Raw genomic sequence first — 17,696 nt, forward strand, 5'->3', positions numbered from 1 at the left:
CAAACTCAGTGCCTCTTTGCTTGACATCATGGGAAAATCAAAAGAAATCAGCCAAGACCTTGCAGACCTTCACAAGTCTGGTTCATCCTTGGGAGCAATTTCCAAACACCTGAAGGTACCCCGTTCATCTGTACAAACAATAGTACGCAAGTAGAAACACCATGGGACTACACAGCCGTCATACCGCTCAGGAAGGAGACGCGTTCTGTCTCCTAGAGATGAGCGTACTTTGATGCGAAAAGTGCAAATCAATCCCAGAACAACAGCAAAGGACCTTGTAAAGATGCTGGAGAAAACAGGTACAAAAGTATCTGTATCCACAGTAAAACGAGTCTTATATTGACATAACCTGAAAGGCCGCTCAGCAAGGAAGAAGCCACTGCTCCAAAACCGGCATAAAAAAAGGCAGACTACGGTTTGCAACTGCACATGGGGACAAAGATCATACTTTTTGGAGAAATGTCCTCTGGTCTGATGAAACTGTTTTGCGATAATGACCATCGTTACATTTGGAGGAAAAAGGGGGATCCTTGCAAGCCGATGAACACCATCCCAACAGTGAAGCACGGGGGTGGCAGCATCATGTTGTGAGGGTGCTTTGCTGCAGGAAGGACTGGTGCACTTCACAAAATAGATAGCATCATGAGGAAGGACACTTATGTGGATATATTGAAGGAACATCCCAAGACATCAGTCAGGAAGTTAAAGCTTGGTCGCAAATAGTCTTCCAAATGGACAATGACCGCAAGCATACTTCCAAAGTTGTGGCAACATGGCTTAAGGACAACAAAGGCAAGGTGTGGCCATCCCAAAGCCTTGACCTCAATCCCATAGAAAATGTGTGGGCAAAACTGAAAAAGGATGTGCGAGCAAGGAGGCCTACAACCCTGACTCAGTTACACTAGCTCTGTCAGGGGGAATTGGTCAAAATTCCCCCAACTTATTGTGGGAAGCTTGTGGAAGGCTACCCAAAATGTTTGACCCAAGTTAAACAATTTAAAGGCAATGTTACCAATGTTACCATGTTACTAATTGAGTGTATGTAAACTTCTGACCCACTGGGAATGTGATGAAAGAACTAAAAGCTGAAGTAAATCATTCTCTCTACTAATATTCTGACATTTCACATTCTTAAAATAAAGTGGTGATCCTAACTGACCTAAGACAGGGAACTTTTGCTAGGAGGAAATGTCAGGAATTGTGAAAAACTGAGTTTAAATGTATTTGGCTAAAGTGTATGGAAACTTCAGACTTCAACTGTATACATACCTACTCAATCAAGGGTTTTTCTTTATTTTTACTATTTTCTACACTGGAGAATAGTGACGACATCAAACTATGAAATAGCACATATGGAATCATGTAGCAACGAAAAAAGTGTTCATCAAATCAAATAAGCAAAGAGAAACGACAGTCGATCATTACTTTAAGACATGAAGGTAAGTCTATCTGGGAACATTTCAAGAACTTTGAATGTTTCTTCAAATACAGTCACAAAAACCATCAAGCTCTGTGATGAAACTGGCTCTCATGAGGACCGCCACAGGAAAGGAAGACACTGAGTTACTTCTGCTGCAGAGGATAAGTTCATTAGAGTTACCAGCCCAAATAAATGCTTCTATCATGACACAAGGCGAGACCCAGATGCAGACACATGAGGCAGATGGTTGGAGTTTAAGATGTTTAATCATCCAAAAAAGGAGTAGGCAAGAGAATGGTCGTAGACAGTCAAAAGGTCAAAGCCAGTTCAGAGTCCAGGAGGTACAGAGTGGCAGACAGGCTCGGTCGGGGTCAAGGCAGGCAGAAAGGTCAGGCAGGCGGGTACAAAGACCAAAAGCAGGCAAGGGTCAAAACCGGGAGGAATAGAAAAAGGAGAATAGTAGGAGTACGGAAGTAGGAACCCGCTGGTTGACTTGGAACATACAAGACGAATTGGCACAGAGAGACAGGAAACACAGGGTTAAATACAGGGTTAAATACACTGGGAAAACAAGCGACACCTGGGGGTGGAGACAATAACAAGGACAGGTGAAACAGATCAGGGTGTGGCAGCTTCACAGAGTTCAAGTAACAGACACATCTAAACATCAACTGTTTAGAGGAGACTGCGTGAATCAGGCCTTCGTGGTCGAATTGCTGCAAAGAAACCACTACTAAAGGACACCAGTAAGAAGGAGAGACTTGCTTGGGCCAAGAAACATGAGCAACAGACATTAGACTGGTGGAAATCTGTCCTTTGGTCTGATGAGTCCAAATTTGAGATTTTTGGTTCTAACTGCAGAGTAGGTGAACGGATGATCTCCGTGTGTGTGGTTCCCACCATGAATCATGGAGGAAGAGGTGTTATGGTGTGGAGGTGCTTTGCTGGTGACACTGTCTGTAATTTATTTAGAATTCAAGGCACACTTAACCAGCATGGCTACCACAGCATTCTGCAGCGACATGCCTTCCCACCTGGTTTGTGCTTAGTGGGACAATAATTTGATTTTCAACAGGACAATGACCCAACACACCTCCAGGCTGCGTAAGGGCTATTTGACCAAGAAGGAGAGTGATGGAGTTCCGCATCAGATGACTTGGCCTCCACAGTCGCCTGATCTCAACCCAAATTAGATGGTTTGGGATGAGTTGGACTGCAGAGTGAAGGAAAAGCAGCCAACAAGTGCTCAGCATATGTGGATTCCATATGTGTTATTTCATAGTTTTGATGTCTTCACTATTATTCTACAATGTAGAAAATAGTAAAAATAAAGAAAAACCCTTGAATGAGTAGGTGTGTCCAAACTTTTGACTGGTACTATATATATATATGTGTGTATATACACTACCATTGAAAGGTTTAGGTCACTTAGAAATGTCCTTGTTTTTGAAAGAAAAGCACATTTTTTGCCCATTAAAATAACATCACATTGATCAGAAATACAGTGTAGACTTTGTTAATGTTGTAAATTACTATTGTAGTTGGAAACGGCAGAGGCCAGAACAAATAACTTTCTTCTGAAACTCGTCAGTCTATTGTTGAGAAGGCCAGCATCCTGGAGTCGCCTCTTCACTGTTGACGTTGAGACTGGTGTTTTGTGGGTACTATTTTATGAAGCTGCCAGTTGAGGACTTGTGAGGCATCTGTTTCTCTAACTAGACACTCTAATGTACTTGTCCTCTTGCTCAGTTGTGCACCAAGGCCTCCCACTCTTCTTTCTATTCTGGTTAGGGCCAGTTTGCGCTGTTCTGTGAAGGGAGTAGTACACAGTGTTGTATGAGATCTTCAGTTTCTTGGCAATTTCTCGCATGGAATAGCCTTCATTTCTCAGAACAAAAATAGACTGACGAGTTTTAGAAGAAAGTCTTTGTTTCTGGCCATTTTGAGCCTGTAATCGAACCCACAAATGCTGATGCTCCAGATACTCAACTAGTCTAAAGAAGGCCCGTTTTATTTCTTTTTTATTCAGAACAAAAGTTTTCAGCTGTGCTAACATAATTGCAACAGCATTTTCTAATGATCAATTAGCCTTTTAAAATTATAAACTTGGATTAGCTAACACAACGTGCCATTGGAACACAGGAGTGATGGTTGCTGATAATGGGCCTCCGTACGCCTATGTAGATATTCCATAAAAAATCTGCCGTTTCCAGCTACAATAGTCATTTACAACATTAACAATGTATATACTGTATTTCTGATGAATTTGATGTTATTTTAATGGACAACAAAATGTTTTTCTTTAAAAAAACAAGAACATTTTTAAGTGACCCCAAACTTTTGAACGATAGTGTATACACATACACTGAAGTATCTATACCAATGTTTGCATCTGCACAGTTCTTCCACCAAATTTGTTTTTCAAAAATGTTATATGACTATATGACATATATGACTATATGACATTTTAAAGTGAAAAGACTGAGTTAAAGTGTAATTCTGTTACATTGGAATTGCAAGTACGTATGTCTGTCAAAGCTATACACTGAGTACGCAAAATACTAAGAACACTTGCTCTTTCCATGACACAGACTGACCAGGTGAATCCAGGTGAAAGCTACAGTATGATACCTTATTGATGTCGCTTGTTGAATCCACTTCAATCGCTGTAGATAAAGAGGAGACAGGTGAACGAAGGATTTTTAAGCCTTGGGACAATTGAGACATGGATTGTGTATGTGTGCCATTCTGAGAATGAATTGGCAAGACAAATTGAGGCTGTTCTGAGGGCAAAAGGGGGGTGGTGGTATCGCTACTCCCTGTTTCACTACTAATGTATTATCAAATTAATGATCTAAGTCTCAGATATAGTCAATAAATTACTGTTATTTCTAAGGCTACATATGGGCCATCATTGGAAGTTTACTTGGTAGCTTATCTGAGATATTCATAATATTGACAGAGAAAAAAATAACAAAGCAAGAAAATAACTTTATTTGGCAATCAGGCACTTGTGAGTGTAATAGTGTGATGTGGGGCTGGAGCTCTCTCACCACTTCCAGACTTTTGGGTGGGAGGGCGGACAATGATTATGTCATAGCGGATGCAAGCAATGTTCCCAAGCTCCCTGGCAGGCGTCTTCCCAGTCTCTCTATTAGTAGTCCTCCCGGTCAACCTCTTGGGTAATGTGCGTGTTGGGATATTTAGTCCTGCAACAACAGTGACCTCGTGTGGACACATTGGCACAGCACACAGACTCTTCACCTGCGCAATATCCATGACGACAGCGCTGTTACGTCGTTTACGCGCGGACACGACATTTTGTTGTTAGCTAGTTGGAAAAGCAGCTAGTACATATTTTCGTGCAGCTAAACCGTCAACATGTCTTTATATTGATTAATGTAGCTAGCTATATTATACATCATATAATTGAAATAGCAGCTAAACGACGTGCAACAGATAACACTGAGCCTTCGAACGTGGGTGAGTGAGCGAATGAACTTCCTATCTACGATACTGTTAGCTTCTGATTTCATGCTTTATAACAGCAGTTAGCTAATTAACTGTCATCTGTCTTCCTTTCAAATTGAATGAATATGATCGAAAAACCTTAGTTTAACTTTCCCAGTGTGGCATGGTACATCCAGCAGCCTAGCCAAATACATTTCACCTTCTATTTGTGCAACGAGACGAGATTATGGAAGGATGATCTCGCGAGATCCCTTCTAGCCTAATTTTACAGCAGCAGCATTTTCTCCCCCAGAATGTTAGTGGACACAATGGTCCGGTTTATGCCTGAACTGATCTGATCATCATTGTAACTGATCATCTGAATGGATGCCTCCCACAGAAAAATGGAATTACTTCCTGTGCTGGAACCAGAGGATAAACCACGAGCAGGACTGTGGTAAATAAACGTACAGTTCAACAAACTAGGATGAAGTAATACTAGACTTTCAATTCTGCTATTCATGACATGGTGTTCCTGTCTTTGTCCCCAGGTATGCTATGATACCCAGAGGAGGTGGTCCAGGAGTTAGTGTGGGCCACACCTGTATATACATCCCCTCTGAGGATGATGGCAAGGGGAAGATCCTGATCATAGGAGGAGCCAACCCTAATGGCAGCTTTTCAGAATCCCATGTCATAAACCTGGGTAAAGACAAAATGTCACATCAACACAATATTATGCCTGGCACCTGTCTCTTTATTGTGTTTCACATCAGTTCAATGTTTTATTTCATATCAATGAGTCAACTCATTATCTTACCAATAACGTCAATCTGTTCTAATATTCTTTGACTGACAGTTCCATGTTTGTCCCTCTCACCCTATCAGACAGTCACGAGTGGGACATTCCTGAATGGGAGGGTCTGGAGGCACGGTATGAACACTGCAGCTTTGTCCCTGAGAGCTGTCCACAGAGCCTGTGGGTGTTCGCTGGGGCACAGCAGAGTGGCAACCGCAACTGTGTCCAGAACCTACAACTCACAGGTATGGAGATTTGTATAGTGTGATTTGAATACATTGTTGTAGCTAAGTCGGGAGATATACAGTGCCTTGCGAAAGTATTCGGCCCCCTTGAACTTTGCGACCTTTTGCCACATTTCAGGCTTCAAACATAAAGATATAAAACTGTATTTTTTTGTGAAGAATCAACAACAAGTGGGACACAATCATGAAGTGGAACGACATTTATTGGATATTTCAAACTTTTTTAACAAATCAAAAACTGAAAAATTGGGCGTGCAAAATTATTCAGCCCCTTTACTTTCAGTGCAGCAAACTCTCTTCAGAAGTTCAGTGAGGATCTCTGAATTATCCAATGTTGACCTAAATGACTAATGATGATAAATACAATCCACCTGTGTGTAATCAAGTCTCCGTATAAATGCACCTGCACTGTGATAGTCTCAGAGGTCCGTCAAAAGCGCAGAGAGCATCATGAAGAACAAGGAACACACCAGGCAGGTCCGAGATACTGTTGTGAAGAGGTTTAAAGCCGGATTTGGATACAAAAAGATTTCCCAAGCTTTAAACATCCCAAGGAGCACTGTGCAAACGAAAATATTGAAATGGAAGGAGTATCAGACCACTGCAAATCTACCAAGACCTGGCCGTCCCTCTAAACTTTCAGCTCATACAAGGAGAAGACTGATCAGAGATGCAGCCTTTATGGAAGAGTGGCAAGAAGGAAGCCATTTCTTAAAGATATCCATAAAAAGTGTTGTTTAAAGTTTGCCACAAGCCACCTGGGAGACACACCAAACATGTGGAAGAAGGTGCTCTGGTCAGATGAAACCAAAATTGAACTTTTTGGCAACAATGCAAAACGTTATGTTTGGCGTAAAAGCAACACAGCTGAACACACCATCCCCACTGTCAAACATGGTGGTGGCAGCATCATGGTTTGGGCCTGCTTTTCTTCAGCTGGGACAGGGAAGATGGTTAAAATTGATGGGAAGATGGATGGAGCCAAATACAGGACCACTCTGGAAGAAAACCTGATGGAGTCTGCAAAAGACCTGAGACTGGGACGGAGATTTGTCTTCCAACAAGACAATGATCCAAAACATAAAGCAAAATCTACAATGGAATGGTTCAAAAATAAACATATCCAGGTGTTAGAATGGCCAAGTCAAAGTCCAGACCTGAATCCAATCGAGAATCTGTGGAAAGAACTGAAAACTGCTGTTCACAAATGCTCTCCATCCAACCTCACTGAGCTCGAGCTGTTTTGCAAGGAGGAATGGGGAAAAATTTCAGTCTCTCGATGTGCAAAACTGATAGAGACATACCCCAAGCGACTTACAGCTGTAATCGCAGCAAAAGGTGGCGCTACAAAGTATTAACTTAAGGGGGCTGAATAATTTTGCACGCCCAATTTTTCAGTTTTTGATTTGTTAAAAAAGTTTGAAATATCCAATAAATGTCGTTCCACTTCATGATTGTGTCCCACTTGTTGTTGATTCTTCACAAAAAATACAGTTTTATATCTTTATGTTTGAAGCCTGAAATGTGGCAAAAGGTCGCAAAGTTCAAGGGGGCCGAATACTTTCGCAAGGCACTGTAGATCTACAGAATGTGTTGCGTGGATTATTGTAGAGTGTAGTACCATAGAACAGTTCATGAATATGTCAAGTAGCTGTGTTTGCAGAGTAACAATCTCCTTCATATAATGTCTGGCTCTGAGCAATGTCCCATACCTTTTAGTCTTCTGAGGTTTTGTGTTGCTATGTTTTCAGGCGGTGGGTTGTGGAAGGGTGTAGAGGTGAAAGGGACGCCCCCCTGTCCCAGGACGTATCACACTAACTCAGCCAGCGTCGGGGACCGACTGTTTGTCTTCTCTGGAGGGGACTCAGGGGCCACACCTGTCTCGGACCCCAACCTTCACGTCTTCGACACAGGTTGAATATGCATGAATCAGTCTGCCAATACAACACTTACAACACATTCACAAAGCAGTTACAGAGGAACCAGCCCAAATGTGTATCAAAAGCTCAGTAGTTAGAGGCAACAAGCTTGTTGGCCAAATTCGGCCTTTAAAGTTACATTTCAGAAAGTACCAACTGAATTTAGAGTTAGGAGGAGATATTTTGTGTTTTCCTCTGTCTCCGTTTTTAGTTTCCTGCACCTGGTCTCAGCCAGACACACAGGGCAGACATCCCCCTGCAAGACACGGCCACGTGGTGACTGCGGTAGGACCCAAAATCTATATCCATGGAGGCATGGCAGGAGAGAAGTTCTACAGCGACATCTACTCTCTAGACACCAGTATGTATTCAAGTCAGTCATACACATGAAGAACTTGATCCTGCTTTAGGTGTATTTTATTGTTTCCTCTGTTGAAATAAAGGACACAATAGAATAGAATGGAATGGCCTCCAGTCGAAGCTCGCATCATCTTCAAGACCCTGGTGCTTGCATAAGGAGCAGCAAAGGGGATTACCCCTTCTTACCTTCAGGCTATGCTCAAACCCTACATACCAACCCGAGCACTTTGTTCCTCCACCTCTAGTCTCTTGGCCCTCCCACCCCTACGGGTTGACGGCTCCCGCTTAGCCCAGTCAAAGCTCTTCTCTGTCCTGGCACCCCAATAGAGTACCACAGTATGAGTCATAATATCCATAAAACCTAACGGTCAGACAGGGAAATGGTTCTAATCAATTTTCCTCCATTAATTTTTCCCATAGGTGATTTTAGAAACACTTCAAATAAGGGCTGTTTCATGTAGACTTACCCCGGCGAGATGTTTTGATAACTGTGTTAATCTCTCTAGGACAAGGTGACTTTTATATCATATTTACCTGTATTTACCCCCTAAAAATTAAATGCTAAATGACTGCTAATGTGGCTATCATAAAGAACTACAAATGCCAGGATGATCTGGGGGAGACTGGCGAATCAAGGCAAATGTAAGAATCTCTGGATTAACTATCTAATGTTATCTAAATGTAGTAATGAATATAATGGCTACATTTCTTTAAATTGGCCATTCTGTGAACTGTTTAAAACTGCAAGTTTTAAATTGACACAATACCTGTTAGCAAAGGTGTCAGCTAGAGATGACGTGCAGGAGCTTGCAGGGATTTGTAGTTTTGCATGAAGTCTACTTTGATGCTAATTAGCATTTTCGAATCAGAATAAATAGAGCTGAATATATTGATAAAAGTCAGCTCGAGATTTACATGGTTAGCAAACTGTCACCAGGGTAAGCCTTCACAAGAAACAGCCCTTATTTTATGTTTTTCTAAAATCCCCTCTGGGAAAAATGAATGGTGGAAAAACGATTGGAACCATTTCCCTGTTTGACCACTAGGTTTTGTGGGTGTTATGACACCTCCACTATGGGGCTCTATGGTGGAACAAAATTCCCCCTAAAGTCAGGAAAGCGGAGTCCCTGCCCATTTTCCGAAAACGTCTGAAACCCTACCTCTTTGAAGAGTATCTTAAATAACTTTCCCGACGCCCCCTCCCTACTATCACTGATTTTGCTGATAAATAGTTTGTTGAGGGAAAATGTACTTGATACGATTGTGATGTTGTCTCACCTAGCTATCTTAAGATGAATGCACTAATTGGAAGTCTGCTAAATGACTCAAATGTAGTTCCAGTAAAATCTCTCATTCTATGTTGGCATGAGAAGTGGTATGGCTGGTCCTGTTAACTATTTGGTGCTACACTTTATCTAGGCAGTATGAAGTGGGAGAAGGTCCAAGCCAAAGGAGACATCCCCCCGGGGGTGGCTGCCCACTCGGCTGTGGCCCTCGGAAAGAACATCTACATCTTTGGAGGGATGACCCCAGAAGGGGCCAGCAATGCAATGTACAGATTTCAGTGTGGTGAGGCCAAAAATATCTACTTTGGAATATTTCATGAATGTGGTATTTATTCTGGATCCCCATTAGCTGCTGCCAAGGTCTGGCAAAATGAAGGCCGTTATACCATTTTAAAAACATTACAATGCATTCAAAACAGATTTCACAACACACTAAGTGCGTGCCCTCAGGCCCATACTCCACTACCACATATATACAACACAAAATCCATGTGTGTGTTTAGTGTGTATGTTATCATGTGTGTGTGTGTACATGTGCTGCCTCTATGTTTATGTTGCTTCACAGTCCCCGCTGTTCCATAAGGTGTAGTTTTGTCTGCTTTTTTCAATCTGATTATACTGCTTGCATCAGTTACCTGATATGGAATAGAGTTCCATGTAGTCAAGCCTCTATGTAGTACTATGTGCCTCCCACAGTCTGTTCTGGACAAGTAGTGATGAAGTCAATCTCTCCTCCACTTTGAGCCAAGAGAGATTGACATGCATATTATTAATATTTGCTCTCTGTACATCCTAGGGCCAGACGTGCTGCCCTGTTCTGAGCCAATGGCAATTTCCTAAGTCCCTCTTTGTGGTACCTGACCACACGACTGAACAGTAGTCCAGGTGCGACAAAACTATGGCCTGTAGGACCTGCCTTGTTGATAGTGCTGTTAAGGCAGAGCAGCACTTTATTATGGACAGACTTATCCCCATCTTAGTTACTGTTGTATTAATATATTTTGACCATGACAATATTTACAATCCAGGGTTACTTCAAGCAGTTTAGTCACCTCAACTTGCTCAATTTCCACATGATTTATTACAAGATTTAGTTGAGGTCTAGGGCTTAGTGAATGATTTGTCCCAAATACAATGCTTTTAGTTTTTGAATTATTTAGGATTAACTTATTCCTTGCCACACATTCTGAAATGAACTGCAGCTCTTTGTTAAGTGTTGCAGTCATTTCAGTCGCTGTAGTAGCTGACGTGTATACTGTTGAGTCATCCGGATACATAGAGACACTGGCTTTGCTCAAGGCCAGTGGCATGTCATTAGTAAAGATTGAAAAAAGTAAGGGCCCTAGACAGCTGCCCTGGGGAATTCCTGATTCTACCTGGATTATGTTGGAGAGGCTTCCATTAACCCCTCTAGGGTATGAGGGAGCGTCCCGCCTGGCCAAAATCCAGTGAGATTGCAGAGCGCCAAATTCAAATACAGAAATACTCATTATAAAAATTCAGAAAAGATACAACTGTTTTACATAGGTTTAAAGATGAACTTCTTGTGAATCCAACCACGGTGTCAGATTTCAAAAATGCTTTACGGCGAAAGCATACCTTACAATTATTTGAGTACATAGCCCAGCAGACAAATCATTACAAACATTACAAACAGTAACAAACAGTAACCAGTAGAAGAGTTACACAAGTTAGAAATAGAGATAAAATTAATCACTTACCTTACTTACCTATGATGATCTTCATATGGTTGCACTCAGATGACATTCATTTATTCAATAAATGTTCCTTTTGTTCGGTAAAGTCTCTCTTTATATCCGAAAACCTCCGTTTTGTTTGCGTGTTTTCTTCAGTAATCCACAGGCTCAAACGCAGTCACAACAAGCAGACAAAAAAATCCAAAATGTATCCGTAAAGTTCATAGAAACATGTCAAACGATGTTTATATTCACTCCTCAGATTGTTTTTAGCCTAAATAATCGATAATATTTCAACTGGACAATAACGTCGTCAATATAAAAGGTAAATAAGAAAGGCACTCTCTCGGTCGTGCGCATGAAAAAGCTCTGTGACACGGCAGGGTCCACTCATTCAGACTGCTTTTACTCCCTCATTTTTCAGAATACAAGCCTGAAACCATTTCTAAAGACTGTTGACATCTAGTGGAAGGCATAGGAACTGAAATTTGACTCCTAAGTCAATGGATACTGTAATGGCATTGAATAGAAAACTACAACAAACAAACAAATCCTACTTCCTGAATGGATTTTTCTCAGGTTTTCACTGCCAAATCAGTTCTGTTATACTCACAGACATTAATTTAACAGTTTTGGAAACTTTCAAGTGTTTTCTATCCAAATCTACTAATTATATGCATATCCTATCTTCTGGGCCTGAGTAGCAGTTTAATTTGGGCACGCTTTTCATCCAAAATTCCAAATGCTGCCCCCTACCCTAGAGAAGTTAAAGAACACCCTCTGTGTTCTGTTAGATAGGTAACTCTTTATCCACAATGTAGCAGGGGGTGTAAAGCCATGACACATACATTTTTCCAGCAGCAGAATATGATCGATAATGTCAAAAGCCTCACTGAAGTCTTAACAAAACAGCCCCCACAATCTTTTTATCATCAATTTCTCTCAGCCAATCGTGTAAGTGCTGTGGTTGTTGAATGTTGAATTTGTTTACTGTATAATTGCATTGTATCTGGTCAAACACAATTTTTTCCAAAACTTTACTAAGTGTTAGTAACAGGCTGATTGGTCAGCTATTGGAATTACTTTTGCCTACCTCCAGACCTGAGGGCACACTTTCTAGTAGGCTTAAATTGAAGATATGGCAAATAGGAGTGGCAATATTGGCTGCAATTTTCCATCCAAGTTCTCTGTATATTGTGTCATGTTTCTCTACTTTCAGATGTAATAATTGCCACACAAGTCACTGTTGTATCTATCCTGGAGAGAATATTTCCTGACAGCCATACTGTTTTGGGATACTAATGCACCTTTAGGATTTTGTTTCTCTTATCCTGTGCAGACAAACAGCGCTGGACCCTGTTGAGGTTTGAAGGGAACATGCCACCCAACAGACTGGACCACTCCATGTGTGTCCTACCCTGGAGAGTAAGGCCTGAGCACACCAGTGGAGAGAGAGACCAGGCCCAGAGCTCCTCAGCGTCAGGGACCGTACAGCTGGCATTTGTGTTTGGAGGGATGGACACTCAGGGGGTCATACACAGTGACTGTGTTGTAACTGTCTTAACGTGACCTTGATAGCTACTGCTCTGGGAAATACCGTGTGTATGTGCCTGTATGTTTAACTGTTGGTCAATAATTGTTGCAGTTCATTTTAGCGCCACCTTTTTCAAATAAATCCAACCAGTGTCATAAGCCGATCATGGATCAGATGTTGGTTCAGTGCCAGTAGAGCTTAATTTACACCCCACATACATACGGAACTGCAAGTAGCTATGCAAAATGGTGTTGCATGGCAGATGCACGCAGGCCATAGAGCAGGATTCTCCAACCCTGTTCCTGGAGAGCAACAGTCCTAATAATTAGCTGGATAAACTGCACTTGGTTAAGTGTAGTTGGAGTGAAAAATCTACAGGAAGGTATCTCTCCAGGAAAAGGGTTGGAGAGCCCTGCCATAGAGCGCTTAACATTGTCGTCAACTGTGTGGGATGTTAAACTACATTAGCTGATCCCTCCTGAAGTCATATCCAATCAGTTTGTCGGGAGGGAAATCAGCAAATTGACTACTTCAAAATGGATAGCATGGGCAGTGCCATTGAGGCGGTCACAGATGGTATTATGGTGCAGACCACCAAGTCATACCACAGTTACATGAATTTTAAACATGGAATAGTTTGGAAATGTACAGAAAATGAGTCGATGTTCTGTGGTCAGAGGCAATAGGACATCGACCCGCTGCACACAGCCAACAGCCATTGTGGTGTCTCATTAACATATTACACAGGTGTAAATTGATGCAGAATAATATCAGAGACAAATCAAAGACATTTGTATCAAACATTTATTTCAATGTCTTTACAGTAGAAAGTATTTTCTACAATGACCAGATTCAATAAATAACTTGTTAACATTGCTTGTGAACATGTTACCCTTCACCCAGAAACCCCAGTCTAGCACCCACCCCACTAAACCCTCCCCCTAGAGAACTCCTTTTCAAACTGCCTGAGAACAGCAGCGAGCCTCGAACAGGCCGACTAGTATACCTCCGCCACTCAGCGAAGAGAACGTCCCTCACATTGAAACAATATTTCACAAGTCTTTCCAGCAGATTCATGGTTGCGTTTTTGCAGCCCCTTTTCTTAACATTTTATGTCCAATATGTACATCTGTGCCACTCCAGACAGCCTTACAACTCATCCTTATCACCCTGATCTGCCTCTCCCTCTTCTTCTCCTCCCTCAGGCGGGGGTCCACCTGCACTTCCGTAAAGCTTGCTGACGATCGGCTGCACCACCTCTTCCAGCTCCTTCTTCTTTGCCTGGAAGTCCTCCAGCTCAGCCTCTTGGTGAGACTCCATCCACTCAATCTTCTCCTCTACTGCTTTCTCTATGGTTTCCTTGTCTTCGGCTGACAGCTTGCCGCCCAGCTTCTCCTTGTCGCCGATCTGGTTCTTGAGCGAGTAGGCGTAGCTTTCAAGCTCGTTGCGGGCATCAATGCGCTCCTTCAACTTCTTGTCCTCGTCGGCGAAGCGCTCCGCATCGTTGACCATGCGCTCAATGTCCTCGGGAGTCAGACGGTTCTGGTCATTGGTGATGGTGATCTTGTTCTTGTTGCCTGTTCCCTTGTCCTCAGCTGTGACGCGCAGGATGCCGTTGACATCAATCTCGAAGGTGACCTCGATCTGGGGCACACCACGAGGTGCGGGGGGGATGCCAGTCAGGTCAAAGGTTCCCAGCAGGTGGTTGTCTTTGGTCAGGGGACGCTCACCTGGATGAAGGAGAGAAGCAGAATTTTAAACAGATCCAATCTTGTCATTCTTTACAGAGTAAAACACCATTTATGGATGTAGCAACAAGGGGCAGCGATTAATCAAAGGAACATACCCTCGTAAACTTTGATGGTGACAGTGGGCTGGTTGTCAGAGGCGGTAGAGAAGATCTGGGACTTCTTGGTTGGCACCACAGTGTTTCTGGGGATCAGCTTGGTCATGACTCCTCCCACAGTCTCAATACCCAGGGTCAGGGGGCACACATCCAGAAGAACCAGGTCACCTGATGGACAAGACAGGAAACCATTAGTTGTGATCAAAAATGTAACTGCTGTGATACACATAATAGGAACAGCACTGCTGTTTTTGACCTGTAGGTATCCATTGTTTGGTTTCAAATCTAAACATCTAGCCTACATTTCCTTATGTAGAAATAAGGAAATATGAAGATACCTCATGGTATAGCCTTAACTTAGCATAGTGCATGGCGTAAGCACATGGACCAAGACCCACCTGTGTCCTCCTCTCCAGACAGCACTCCAGCCTGCACGGCAGCTCCATAGGCCACAGCCTCATCAGGGTTGATGCCCCTAGAGGGCTCCTTGCCATTGAAGAACTCCTTCACTAGCTGCTGGACCTTGGGGATACGGGTAGAGCCACCCACCAAGACAATCTCGTCAATGTCGGTCTTCTTCAAGTCAGAGTCCTCCATCACCTTCTGCACGGGCTTCATGGTGGAACGGAACAGGTCCTGATAGACAAGTAATACAAATGGCAAATTAGAAGAGGTTCCATGAATGCGTTTTCAATTTGAATTGGATGTTCCAAGATCAATGGGCCAACAGTGTCACTGTTTTATGGTCATTAGAACCAACTTACCATGTTGAGCTCCTCAAACTTGGCACGTGTCAGGGTCTCTGAGAAGTCCTCTCCGTCAAAGAAGGACTCAATCTCAATGCGAGCCTGGTGCTGGGCAGACAGGCCCCTCTTGGCCTTCTCCACCTCACGACGCAGCTTCTGCACAGCACGGTTGTCCTTGCGCACGTCCTTACCGGTCTTCTTCTTGTACAGCTTGATGAAGTGCTCCATGACACGCTGGTCAAAGTCCTCTCCTCCCAAGTGGGTGTCGCCATTGGTGGCGACTACCTCAAACACACCGTTGTCGATGGTCAGGAGGGAAACATCAAAGGTGCCGCCGCCCAGGTCGAACACCAGGATGTTCTTCTCACCGTCCTTCTTGTCCAGGCCGTAGGCGATGGCAGCTGCAGTTCTGGAATAGAGGGGGAAACAGATGTAACCAGCACAGTCTTGGCAGATATTTGCAGTGATTTAAATAAATATTGGGCCAGTCATTCTAATGTTAATTCAGTTTCTGCATTGTGAAGACCAACACACTTACGGTTCGTTGATGATCCTCATGACATTCAGGCCGGCGATGACTCCAGCATCCTTGGTGGCCTGACGCTGGGCGTCATTGAAGTAGGCGGGGACAGTGACCACAGCGTGTGTCACTTTCTTTCCCAGGTAAGCCTCAGCGGTTTCCTTCATCTTGGTGAGAACCATGGCAGAGATCTCCTCTGGAGCGAAGGTCTTCAGCTGACCTCCACCGATGTCCACCTGAATATGGGGCTTGCTCTTCTTCTCGATAACCTAGAAGATTTAAGTAGTCACCATTAAGCATTTCTCCTCTAAAAACAATTCCAGAGCTACTTCAGCATAGTTACATGCTGAATAAGTAGTATATTATTTGCATAGTGAGTGCTTCAGGAGATTAGGGCAGGGGGTGTGTTTGTTAGGGCTCACCTTGAAGGGGAAGTACTTGATGTCATGCTGTACAGCAGAATCAGTCCAGGCACGGCCAATCAGTCTCTTGGCATCAAAAACTGTGTTCTCGGGGTTGGAGGTGAGCTGGTTCTTGGCGGCGTCACCGATTAAACGCTCCCCCTCTGCGGTGAAGGCCACATAGGATGGAGTGATGCGGTTTCCCTGGTCGTTGGCAATGATCTCAACACGGCCATTCTTGAACACACCAACACTGGAAAAGGAGAAGCATAAAGATGAGAACCATGGAAAGTATCAACTACATCACATGATACGCTAGAGTCCTTTAGCCAAATGATTGGGAGTATGAGACCTAAGAATAAATTTGCTATTCATTACAAAATGCTTACCAGGAATAGGTGGTCCCCAAGTCGATGCCAACCACGGTTCCCACACTTTCCCGCTTGTCTTCATCATCGGCAAAAACACTGCTGGCGACCAGCAGAACCATGCACAAAAGCCTCATCTTTATTCGGTGGCTGTTCACGCAACTCTGAAGTACTGTCAAAAAGAGAAAGTCAAGACACTAAATGTTGTTGCCTAGTTCACGGTGTAGGCCTTTCATCCTTGTACATCAAACGGAACGAGTTAATTTGGCCCTCTGATGCTGACATGACGGTGCATACTGGTGTGTGTAGACTCCTATGCCAGACCGAGGTTAGCCCCCATGTTAAAAAAACTTAAGAGTTAATGGGTGGCGCACAAGACTACCGGTAATAAATGTGCCCAAATAAAGCCAACATTACATTTGGTAATTAAAACATTTGGCGATTTTTTTTATTTTTTTATTTTTTTTTAACGAATATCTATCTAGTGGTTGGCTAGCTAACATCGCCATATTATAGGGATTTAAACTAGAGCTAGTGGTTAGTTAGCTGCTGATGCTGCTTTACCAATTGGAGACACCGGTTTCAAAAGGCGTGCAAGCTAGCGAGGTAACTTAGCTACAAAACGGGCTGACCTTTTTCAAGCATGATGGCTAACGTTAGCTAGCTGACGAAAGACAGACAATTTAAAAGGGTAGCTAAACTGTTGTTAAACAAGCTCCATGTTTAGATATAAATTTGTTAAATATTCAATTTAATTTCTGGATAACCTGCTGGTCAGCTAGCTAACTAACTTCAGTTAAACAGGAAACTAGCCCCCCCCCCAAAAAAAAGCTCCCTCTGGCATTTATGTAAAATTGAATCTTTATTTTGAGTTAACTTGCGTTTAATTCACATACCTTTGTAAATAATTCGATGGAGTCTTCCTTTGGGGTTTATCTCAATGGAAGTGATTTGCTTCACAGCCTGTGTTCTTCAGAAACCCCTACGATTGTGAGTCTGTAAAATAATGTTTAATGAACGGTGCTCTCCGTATATAAGCCGTCACTTCTTCCCCATCGTGGAGGCTTCCCATTGGCCAGACAGCAGTTCGTTGGAACGCGTTCAT

General features: G+C 43.0%; 2 protein-coding genes across 7 annotated transcripts; one reads left to right on the top strand and one right to left on the bottom strand.

Moving 5' to 3' along the window:
* Nucleotides 1–4,576: 4,576 nt before the first annotated feature.
* Nucleotides 4,577–12,873, top strand: LOC110509808 (rab9 effector protein with kelch motifs). Of its 6 annotated transcripts, none has more exons than XM_090226916.1 (9): nucleotides 4,577–4,903; nucleotides 5,271–5,327; nucleotides 5,422–5,576; nucleotides 5,759–5,914; nucleotides 7,666–7,827; nucleotides 8,045–8,194; nucleotides 9,613–9,762; nucleotides 10,276–10,364; nucleotides 12,516–12,873. In XM_090226916.1, the coding sequence occupies exons 2-8, from the start codon at nucleotides 5,275–5,277 to the stop codon at nucleotides 10,317–10,319; spliced, it is 870 nt and encodes a 289-aa protein (XP_090083042.1). In that variant the 5' UTR covers nucleotides 4,577–4,903; nucleotides 5,271–5,274; the 3' UTR covers nucleotides 10,320–10,364; nucleotides 12,516–12,873. The 6 variants fall into 6 exon arrangements, with proteins under 6 accessions (XP_090083042.1, XP_090083041.1, XP_021446603.1 ...); XM_021590930.3 differs by having other exon boundaries at nucleotides 4,670–4,903; nucleotides 5,184–5,327; XM_090226915.1 differs by lacking the exon at nucleotides 10,276–10,364 and having other exon boundaries at nucleotides 12,490–12,873.
* A 623-nt stretch (nucleotides 12,874–13,496) lies between these two features.
* hspa5 (heat shock protein family A (Hsp70) member 5) lies at nucleotides 13,497–17,588 on the bottom strand. Its single transcript, XM_021590926.3, has 8 exons — nucleotides 17,488–17,588; nucleotides 16,613–16,763; nucleotides 16,245–16,476; nucleotides 15,841–16,091; nucleotides 15,321–15,711; nucleotides 14,955–15,192; nucleotides 14,557–14,724; nucleotides 13,497–14,440 (listed from the first exon to the last, which is right to left on the bottom strand). The coding sequence occupies exons 2-8, from the start codon at nucleotides 16,726–16,728 to the stop codon at nucleotides 13,860–13,862; spliced, it is 1,977 nt and encodes a 658-aa protein (XP_021446601.1). The 5' UTR covers nucleotides 16,729–16,763; nucleotides 17,488–17,588; the 3' UTR covers nucleotides 13,497–13,859.
* Between the last annotated feature and the right edge of the window lie 108 nt (nucleotides 17,589–17,696).

This window comes from Oncorhynchus mykiss, chromosome 29 (genome assembly GCF_057628025.1).
Source record: "Oncorhynchus mykiss isolate SJ-2025 chromosome 29, ASM5762802v1, whole genome shotgun sequence".
NCBI lineage: Eukaryota > Metazoa > Chordata > Actinopteri > Salmoniformes > Salmonidae > Oncorhynchus > Oncorhynchus mykiss.